The sequence below is a fragment of the Oxyura jamaicensis genome, chromosome 9, assembly GCF_011077185.1.
Source record: "Oxyura jamaicensis isolate SHBP4307 breed ruddy duck chromosome 9, BPBGC_Ojam_1.0, whole genome shotgun sequence".
NCBI lineage: Eukaryota > Metazoa > Chordata > Aves > Anseriformes > Anatidae > Oxyura > Oxyura jamaicensis.
The window spans coordinates 2,304,839-2,315,066 of NC_048901.1; the positions used below are offsets into that span (position 1 = coordinate 2,304,839).

The 10,228-nt window shown below is 40.7% G+C and overlaps 1 protein-coding gene across 3 annotated transcripts in view; it reads left to right on the forward strand.

Moving 5' to 3' along the window:
* Positions 1-162: 162 nt before the first annotated feature.
* Positions 163-10,228, forward strand: part of GK5 (glycerol kinase 5) — a 23,528-nt gene continuing 13,462 nt past the window's right edge. The window contains exons 1-10 of one of the 3 annotated variants that reach the window (XR_004753336.1): positions 163-362; positions 1,030-1,123; positions 4,034-4,109; positions 4,618-4,711; positions 5,334-5,465; positions 7,034-7,109; positions 7,792-7,853; positions 7,937-8,010; positions 8,328-8,388; positions 9,548-9,674. Coding sequence is in view for 2 of the 3 variants with exons in the window: in XM_035335021.1 (XP_035190912.1) it covers positions 225-362; positions 1,030-1,123; positions 4,034-4,109; positions 4,618-4,711; positions 5,334-5,465; positions 7,034-7,109; positions 7,792-7,853; positions 7,937-8,010; positions 8,328-8,388; positions 9,548-9,674 (934 nt within the window). In the remaining variant the exon portion in view is untranslated. The remainder of the gene's footprint in view (positions 363-1,029; positions 1,124-4,033; positions 4,110-4,617; positions 4,712-5,333; positions 5,466-7,033; positions 7,110-7,791; positions 7,854-7,936; positions 8,011-8,327; positions 8,389-9,547; positions 9,675-10,228) is intronic. The other 2 variants (XM_035335021.1, XM_035335020.1) reach the window with 2 other exon arrangements.

Consider the following 10,228-nt stretch of genomic DNA (forward strand, 5'->3'; position numbering starts at 1 on the left):
AGCGTCTGACGGAAGACCTCAGAGGTGCACTCGGTAAACGTAAACCAGCACAGCCCCGGCCGAAGAGCAGAGCACAACAGGGTTAACTTCTGGGGCCGGCCCCGCCTCGGGGACCAACCCTCCCGCCGCCCGCCCCTCCGTGGCCGCCCCGCCCCGCCTGCCCTCTCCTCAGGGCGCTCTTGTGGCGGGCCCGGCCGCGCTGGGCGCTGCGGGCCCGGCGGGCGATGCCGTGCGGGCAGCCGGAGAGCGGCGGCACCGCCGCCCCCGCGCGGTACGTGCTGGGGGTGGACGTGGGCAGCACGGCGGTCAAGTGCCACGTCTACGACCGGGCGGCCGCCGTCAGGGGCTCCAGCTGCAGGAAGGTGAAGCCCGGTGGGGGTGGAAAGGGGAGGGGGGGGGGTGGCGGCGGCTCCCTCGGCTCCGTACCGCCGGCGTCTTCCGAGCACCGGGCGCGGCTTGCCGGGGGCTTCCCTCACACGCACCCCGAGGGGGCGGCTGCCAGGGGCTGGATTCGGGACGGGTGGGTTTCATACTGCCCGTGTTTTATGTGGTTTGGGGTTCAAGGTGATCTTCAGAACCAGCTTCTTCGTCATCAGGTGCTACGGCAGGGTTGCTGTGAGGGAAGGTGTGAGCAGTCTGATGAGTTTCGGCGTGCTTTTAATGGAACTCGGTGGCAGCCTCCCTGTCCTGGCATGCTGCTTTGACAGCGTGGGCCTCAGACATCCCTGGGTGTCCAGGAGGCCCTATGGGAACCTGGATCCCAGTTCAGAGGCCTGCAAGGGGCTACAGCCTCTCCGGGTCCTGGGGGTTCGGCTTTCTTATTCTGCCAGGGCCAAGGAAGAATTCTGCAGATAGCACGCCCGCGTTCAGGTCTGCTTTGAAAGTGGCGAACGCGTATTTCTTCGGTTACAGTAGAGATTTAGAAAACTAGAAGTAAAGCAAAACCAAACATATTTGCTCAAACTTTCACCAGAATACTGGTCTCTGTGATGCGGGACTGTAATAATGCTGTGTATCTTTTGTGAACAGGTAGAGTCGCTTTATCCTCGTCCTGGCTGGGTGGAGTTAGATCCCGAAGTCCTGTGGAGTCAATTTATTGGTGTAATAAAAGAAGCGGTGCAAGGTAATGGCTTACGAAGTCTCTGAGAAAGTAGTTGCTTATTTGCTAAAACTAGTTGTTAGCTAAGTAGCTAGTAAGTGAGGGTTGTTGTTTATTTAACAAGTCATACTGAAAGTTCATCACTGAGCACAGGTGTACAGCATGCTTTAAGGGCTACCCAATCATTGCGTAAAATAGAACCACTCTACTTAGTTATTTTAATTCAGTGGGCCAGATTAAGGTTGAAGCACAATGAGAAGCAGTGTGTGTACTGGATTTGATCATCAGCGACAGTGCCTTGTTGCTCCAGCTTCCCAGAGCATGCGTACCAGTCTCTTTCTTCCTTTCCCCAAATGCTTCTGTGTCTGAGCAGAAAGCAGGCTTGTTTCCTCTTCTGATTCCCCTTTGCTGCCACTTGCTGTGTGTGGATGTGAGCATAGGAGAGAGCAAAGGGAGGGTGCTACGTAGTTGTGCCCTCTCTGTTACAACCCGGTATTCCCACTTGGCCCATTCAAACTACAAACAGTTCTTACCAGGGGATTTCTTGTTATTGTTCTCTCCTAGGTGTACTTAAGCCTAGCTTTTCTTTATATTTCATATACCTTATAACACACGACTCCCTTGTCTAATAGGCTTCTGTTTGTTCTGTGTTCTTTTTTGGTGGTGATGGTGGTGGGTTTTTGTTTTGTTTTGCTTTTCCCTCTTCTGGATTCTTCTCTAACCACACACTCAGTTCCCACCACTCTCACAGCTTTCCCATTGTGCCATGATCCAGCATGGGTCACCTTTTGTTCCACGCTGATGCCAGGAGCCTGTCCCTTCACCCCATCTCACTTTCTCACGGTGTCCCAGCCACCTTGTTGTGTATGTGCATCTGTACTTGCTCTTTTGTTCGATGCCTTAGGCACCTCCTTTCTTTGCAGTTTGGTATTGAAGCGTTTGCCCTGCCTCCAAGCCTGGCTCAAGGCAAAGCTTCTCTTTTCTCTTTGGAGGACAGCCTAGGGGGACAGAGAAAGCAACAATTACCAGGTGTGAGCTGCAGCTCCTCATTTTTGGACTCTTGGTCTGTTCTCTCAACAGCCACAACTGTTCTGTCACAAGATTAGTAATGCCACCTCAGTCCCTTAAGGCCTTACTAGCTTCCTCCACGCCTATTCTGTGGGGCCAATGAGGAAGCAAGATCCTTCAGCAAGTGTTAAAAGAGGAAGGTTTTTGTGTTGTCAAGTGGTGTGCCCTGTCACAAAGCATTTTTAAGTAGGTGTATAAGTGCACATAAACCCACGCTGCTGTCAAAAGAAGCAGTCCCACCCTTCTTTCCACAGGGTTGTTTCTTGTCCAGAGCAGTTTCCTGAGTCAGATCACCACGCAGCTGTTTGTGCCAGCCAAGCTTCACGAGTGTTTGTGCCAGCACAAGAAGAGGGTGTGGTAGCAGGGGCAGGAAGGACATCTGAAAGCAGAAAGAAGGCACAGGAGCACTTCGGTTGTGGACTGTGTGGAGCTAAGATGTGATTCTGTGTGCAGATGGGTGAGCTGATGGAACTTGGTACTGCATAAAGCTGGAAATTGCTGCTGGCTTTTGCGGTCTCGTTCCTTTATTGTTCAGCCCTTCCAAGAGACAGCTCACAAGCTTAGCTGAGAAGTGTCTGTCTTTTGTTTTCAGTTTTCTTTTTTGTCTTTAATGAAAGTCAGATCTCCTCATAGAGTAATTGAGAGAGCAACATAGCTGATAGGAGAAAAGTGGTGGGATCCTGCAGCTTGTGGAGATGGGGAGGAGTAAGCCATGACACCCCAATTGGCCAGGAGCTGCAGCAGTACCGGTGTGGTTTGTCTACACCTACCTGCTACTGGAAGGGAAAAACTGCTGTTCACGAGCCTCCCCCTCCAATGTCCTCCTCCCATATGCTCCTGCTATCAAGCAGGATCTGGTTTTCAGCTTGTTGAGGGCCTTGCTGTGAATGCCTGCAAGGACTGCTAGGTTCTTGGGGCAGAAGGTAAGAAGGGGTAGAAGTACCTGGAGATGTTGGCAGGTTGTCTGTGGTATGTACCTACATAGCCCGTGATTTACTGAGGTAGCTGAATTGAGAGCCCTGTGGAACAACAGTGTTTTGTACAAAACACCCATGTGGAATTCCTTAGTGTATATTTTTTTCACATAACTTTGCGTCTCTAAGCATGCATGGAGGTACTATGGAAGCTGACCAGAGCCACTTCAAAAATAGCTGGGGATAAATTTAAATGTTTACATGATATTTTTACATATATATATGTACATTAGAAAAGATGTTTCGCTACAGTTATTCAAAGGTAATGTATTACAGCAAAATGGGTGTATACCCAAATGTAGACTTTTCTACTTGTGCATTTGAAGTATACTTTGCTGCATTCAGTGATAAGTATTCTAAACAAATTTGTTCTTACTAATTTTAAAAGCTTACTGAAGGCATATAATATTTTAGGTGAGATAACGTCATTATGAAAGATTGATGTCAAAAGTCGTGGTATATTGGAATCAATCTCTTTACTGCCTACAGAATCAATGTTGTTTTGTTTCTTTATGGAATGTCTTTTGGTTGTTGTTTTTTTTGTTTAATTTTCTGAAGATTATTTCATCGCTTTGTGCTTTTGTTCACATGCATCCATGTGCAATTAACGTTTTAATTGGTTTCTTATATGTAGGCCTGTCTCTGGATTTGTTGAGGCAAAGTATCACCAGGCCCTTCAGAACGTGCAAAGGGTCAGTGTGCCACAACTCCTTTGTGTAGGTTTAGTGACCTGCTTTGGAATCAATTGGTCAGTTCTCTGTTATTTTGCTGCTCTAGCCACTCAGTCAGTATATAGAGATATATTTCATTAAATTATTTCCTAAACATTCCATAGCTTTTATAGTTATATTAGAATTTATTGCTTGGTTCTTTTTTTTTTTTTTTTTTATAGCTGCAGGACTTCACATGAGGCAAGTTGCTGGTCTTGGTATCTCAACACAGAGAGCAACGTTCATTACGTGGCACAAGTATGTACCCTGTGTGTTAGCTGCAATGAATTTATATTCATTGCCACAGACTGGACAGGAGCAGCTTGTAGAAATCCTGAACCAAGTCAGGATTCTGAAAAGCAGCAAAAGTCAGTCAGTCACGTTCTCTTATGTTTGGATTGCCATGGTTTGCAGCGGTTCAGAATTTTTGTTTTGATACTTTGAAAAAAATTAATATGTATATTGTTTGGTCTCGATGATCTTGAAGGTCTTTTCCAACGTAAATGATTATATGACTCTGTGATTTTTTTTCTTTAAATTCTGGTGAGAGTCTTACACTGAAAATGTCTGGGTGCTTGTTACCAGTTCCTCAAATCCAAGAGGAAGGTGTGCACTTATTTTAGGAATTGACCCAATGTTAAATGTTGTGATTGGAAATGGTGTATGATGTTTTTTTTTGTTTGTTTGTTTGTTTTGGGGGGTGGTGGTGGGGTGGCTGTGTATATTCTGTGATTTCATTTGGTAATGTTAAAATACTGTTTTTCAGGAAGACAGGGAAACCTTTTCATAATTTCATAAGCTGGCAAGACTTGAGAAGTGCTGAACTTGTGAATTCCTGGAATAGATCCCTTCTGCTGAAGGTAAAACTTTGCAAAGCTATATATTGCTTGAGCATGTTATAACTGCTTAATTTTTGTGATGAGTAGGGAGAGCATACGAAATACTGCAAATACAATGTCAACATATTAATAAAATATGCTATGGCCTCAAACATCTAAAGAAAAAGTAAGCAAGATTTGCATGGAAAATGGTACCAAGAAAAAAATCAAGTGCCTGAAGTTCATTAATTATGGGGGAAAACGTGTGTAGGTCTAGCATGCATTTTGGTACTTTTTAGTCTTTGCTGTATTAAAATGTTGCATGTTAGCACAGCTGCAGAATAAATTTTGGGTGCAGGTAATTCTTGGTTGGCAGTGCTTTGGTTGTGTTTTTTAAATGTATTCTGAGGTTATCTGGAGAAGGTACGTTTTATGCTGCTCATGGCTTGTACTTGTTTTAAGAGAAACATTTGCTCTAAATGGAAAAACTGAAGTTACATCATATGTAAGGATTCTCTAATAGATTTTGAGCAGCTCTTTCATCTATGTAAAAAATGAAAAAAAAGATGAAAGCAGCTGCTTTCATCTATGTAGTCATCCTTTAACACTAATTTATCAGAAACCTTTAAAGGGCGAGATTGAAATTTGTTTTCTTTTGAAACAGGTAATCCATGTTATTTTTACACTGCTTCATTTCTTGACTGGGAACGATCGATATTTGGCTCCCAGTTTTCTTACTTTTTCAACACACCAGACTTCTATGAAGTTGTCATGGGTTTTCAAAAATATACCTGAGGTAAGTTGGAAAGGGAAAAGTAATAACTTAAGTCATAATAATGGCTAGTGACTTAGGTTGGTTGCGGCTTCTTCACTTTTACCTTGGTCCTGCTTTTCCTCAAGAGAAGCAGAATGACAGTCTGCATCAACATTCAAAGCCTATCTACCTACATGAGGTCTACTCACATTTATACAAATTTTGCCTCTGAGTCTAAAAAATGTGTAATAGCAAGAAGTTCCCTTTGTGCGTAAGAAGCAGAGTCAAATCAATTTATTTCCTTTTGTATAATTTTATTGTTAACAATTGTACTTTTTGTTTTAAAGTTGTTTGCACTTCAGTTTTGTGTGACAATTATGTTTGTTTTCATCTGGCCCTATTACCTTACCAGTCTGCACTTTTCCAGTTCTTATAGTTGTCTAAACAATACCATACTTAGTTGAACATTGCAATTTACTTTGCATTTTGTTGTAGTGTAGATTGGAAAACATGTAAGTTTTGCTGGAATAATCTAATGCAATAATGAACACAAAGCTGTTTGTTACTTGATTCTTGCTCTAATCCTTATTCTTTTCCTTGTTTCTTCTGATAGTACTTATAACTTGAGCTTCTTTTTACTTTGTGTTCATTTCTGAAGAAAATTATCAACAGCCATTTTTGTCTTTCCTGTAAAAAGAAAGCTCAAAATGTTTTCCTTTTTTTCTGTCATAATTATTGAGAAGGTTAGTGATAGTTTTTACTTGCATATTTTGAAAATATTGTTGCAAATGTGAGGTGTGAATTTGGATTATTACAAAATTGAACGATGTGCAGCTGCTGAGTCTTTGATGTCAGATGAATGTAGTCCCATAAGTTTGCCAGGCACTGATATTTAAAATATGTGAATATCAAACCAAGACGCTCAAAAATGTGTCTCTTGATTACAGAGAACAATGTATCCAGTCATATTTTGTGTGAATTGGTAGCTATGTCCTGTTTTTGAGTTCTGTAGTTGTACACAATATCAGTGAGTAGAAATCAGATGAAATGTAAGCTGCTTATTTTAAAGGAGGAAAAAATCCCAAGGAAAATAACATTTTGGACTCTTTACAGACATCACAAACCAGAAAGCAATTGCTCGTTTCTTACTGTTCTCCAGCATACGTTTTAAAATACATTCATTGCTTCTATTCCTGATTTTTATTTTTTAGTACAGTATGCTTTGGATCTTGTTTTCTTAACTCACTGCTCCTTCACCACTGTTAGAATTGTGACTAGAAAGTTTCCCTTCTCAGATCTTTGATGCTACTGCAGTAGAAGATTGGGTAATTGCTTTTCTTCTCTTTGCAGCAGCTATTAGAAACTGTCCTTACTCTCTTTTAGGACCATGAACAGTTTTTTTGTAAGGTATTACATACATTAATAAGGGACAATATTATATTAAAAGGTGACTCGCCCTTTTTAGAAATATTGGTGATTGGAGACTTATGTTCTTAGGACATAATTATCATTAACCTACAAAGAGAATAAAAAAGTAGAAATAAATATATTCCTCTTTATCATTTCCAGTTGTAAATAGTTTTGTTTTTTTTATGTATATTTGTTCCCAGGCTGCTGAAGCTGCCAAAAAAAATAACTGCTGCTTTGGAACTGTTGACACGTGGTTACTGTATAGGTTGACTAAAGGTGAATGTTACAGTTGCTCTTAAATACTAATAAAACCTACTGGAATCTAAGCAATTACATTAATGACTAAAACTGATATTTCTTAGAATTTAAATATGCTTTCATAATTTATGCTTTTTTTACAAATGGTGAATATTGTAAGATATTTATTATTAAAACAGTAAAACCTTCTGAATTATTTTTGGGTCTGCCTTGAATGGTAGTCAGAAAGGGAAGTAATTATTCAACCTAATCAACCTCTGAAATGCTTAAAATCTAAAGAGAATGATCAGAACTAACTAGCCTTGTTTAAAGAAAAGTACCCATGAAAGCAAAAGAACAACTAACTGTTACGTGGAAGAATTAGAAGCTTCTGTTCCAGAACAGGTAGCTGTGTGAAGGCTAATGCCTGAGCAATTGTAAAGATTTATGATGGACTGCAATGTAGTCAGTGCTCTAATATTGTAAAGAGTATCACCTCTTTTCTGGCCAGCTTCATGAGAGTTAAATAAAGTAATTACTATATGCACCTTGTAGGGAACAGCAGGTAAAGGCTGTGTGCTTGTGGTATCCATTATGATTTTGCCTATAGAAACTCAGTTTATATTTCATGGAGCTGTGGGCATGTTTAAAGAAAAAATGTTTCTAATGACTTAGATTTTTAGATGCCCAAATATTTTACTTTGTTCTTTTTTTATGCTAGGTTCTGTATATGCCACAGACTACTCAAATGCTAGTTCTACAGGCATTTTTGAACCGTTCACGGTATGTGCTATTAAGGAAAAACTTTGTTGCTATTTACTGTACTGCTGAGACTATTACTGATATTTTTTTTTTTTGTATTTCAGAAATGTTGGAACCCCACTTTGTCTAATTTACTTTCCATTCCTATGTCTGTTTATCCTCCAGTGAAAGACACGAGGTAACTACAACAGCATATTCAAAAGAACATTAACTTTTAGAAAAACATAAGCATAACCTGCATAGGCAAAGTAATAAATAGATGCACTAAAATAGTGTGTTACGATTATCTGCATAAGTACATATTTATGCTACATGCGGAACTTCATTTTTACTATCAGTATTTCTTAAAATGATGGTTTTAATGCTTTCTTTAAAATAAAACAGTAGCATTACCTTTAATCGATGATACAGACCTGGGCCTTAGATATCTTGGTTTTGTTTTAACCAAAGGGTCAATTCAGGGTTATGATTTTTCTGTGTAATATTTATTTGAAGCTTCAATTTTGGATCAGCTGACTCTGAAATATTTGGGGTACCTGTTCCAATAACATCATTGGTGAGTGAAGGTATTTTTCCTGTATTTGTATTTCTGTACCTACTTCCTCTGTATCTAGTTCTGATGTAAGACATGCGTGTGTAGTAAGCATTCTCTATTACTTCTGTGTGACTTTACTATAGTGGAGTGGGTTATTGAATTTTGCTCTGAAAGCTGAGTTTTCGGCTTGGAGGAGAGGAATGGGAAGGGATTTCTAGAGGTTACAGTCCTTTAAGGTTAGATGATGAGATGATTAAGTATGGAATATGTAGGGCTTGACAAACCTGGTTTTTAGTTGTAGCTGTGGTAATGTCTCCCTCTTGGACTTAAAATCCATTGTTCTAGATAGAGTTTTGCAATGGGATACACCCTGGTGTGACTTCACTGAGCCTCTGCGCAAATGTAGGCGTGTTTGTTAACAGAACCACTTGTGGTACCTGTTGTTTGTTTATATATTTTACCCTAAAAATAAATGGAGAATAATATTTTCTTGCGTTAGTACTTACGGTTTTGATAAGAAAAACATGTTATTTTAGTCATGTGATGATTAAAAAAATAAAAAGAACTTGACTAGAAAAAATGAGCTTCAACCGAGTTAAATGGAAAAAATGTCATTGGCCTGGTATGAATTCCTCCTGCTGTTTTTAAAGAATAGGAGCCTCTACTTACCTGTAAATTTACTGTAACACCAAGGCACAAACGTAAGTAAATACAATTAAGAAAATGTCATTGAAAGAGGTGAGCATGTAATAATTTGGTACAGGACGGGTCGCAGGAAAAAAAGGAAGCTGAGACCTCACATCTTCAGCATGATACTTGGAGGAAGAGAAACTCAGGCCAGGCTACTCCCTTCTTCTCCCTGGGGTTACAAAAGCCCCGTTTATCCACGTGAGGTACCAAATCATGAAATAGTCCTTTGTTTCCACAACGTATTTTCCGTGACACAAGTAATAGCTCAGAAGTTCACGTTGAGCCCCAAACCTGGTAGAGTTTGATTCTAGTGATAAATCTGAATGGTCTACTAATACCAGAGAAATTGTGTAGAAATGTTTAATTCCTTTCTGAATGGTTACTTGTATTCGGAACTCCGAAATGTTTACGTGGCTGTTTTAAAATCCAGCAGCGTTGTAGGTCGGTAGTTGGTAGCCAACTTGTTGGTGTATTTTGGTTGGCATGGCAGGTAGCTGACCAGCAGTCTGCCATGTTTGGAGAATGCTGCTTCCACCCGGGAGACGTTAAACTGACGATGGGAACAGGTGGCTTCTGGAACATTAACACTGGAGGGAATCTCTATGCATCAAAGAGAGGTAAGCTAGTGAAATTTTGTTTTTGGAATATTTCATGTTACTTTACAGCTGTTATTGGTGAGGATACAAAAATGGATAAAATATAGTTATGCTTTGCCTTCTGTCTTTAGCTGTAGAAAGATAGCAGCATTATACAGTACTGGAATAGAGAGGGGAAAAAAAAAAAGGGTTGGTGCTCTGTCTTTTCTGGTCATGTAGTTGCTGGGACTCAGCTATCCTTTTTGCATTACCACTGATCACTCAGCCTGAGCAGGGTTACAAAAGGTCTGGGTGCTCTTATTGCAAACCAGGCTTCAAGGACAGTTAGGGTACTTGGGGTTTGTGCAGTTCTTATTGCAGAGGCCACTGAATGCTTCGGTTAAGTGACCTGAAGAACCCATTTGTCTAGGTGCAGCCCTGGGAAATGTTTGTGGGTCAGCTAGATGCTAAATCTTTCTGCTTTAGCATTAAAAGTGGCTGTTCTCTATCATACCTAGGGGTATGGTGGGATACTGCTAAACAGTTAACTAGTAACAGGTGGATCCTTTAGTAACAGGTGGATCCTTTAGTAACAG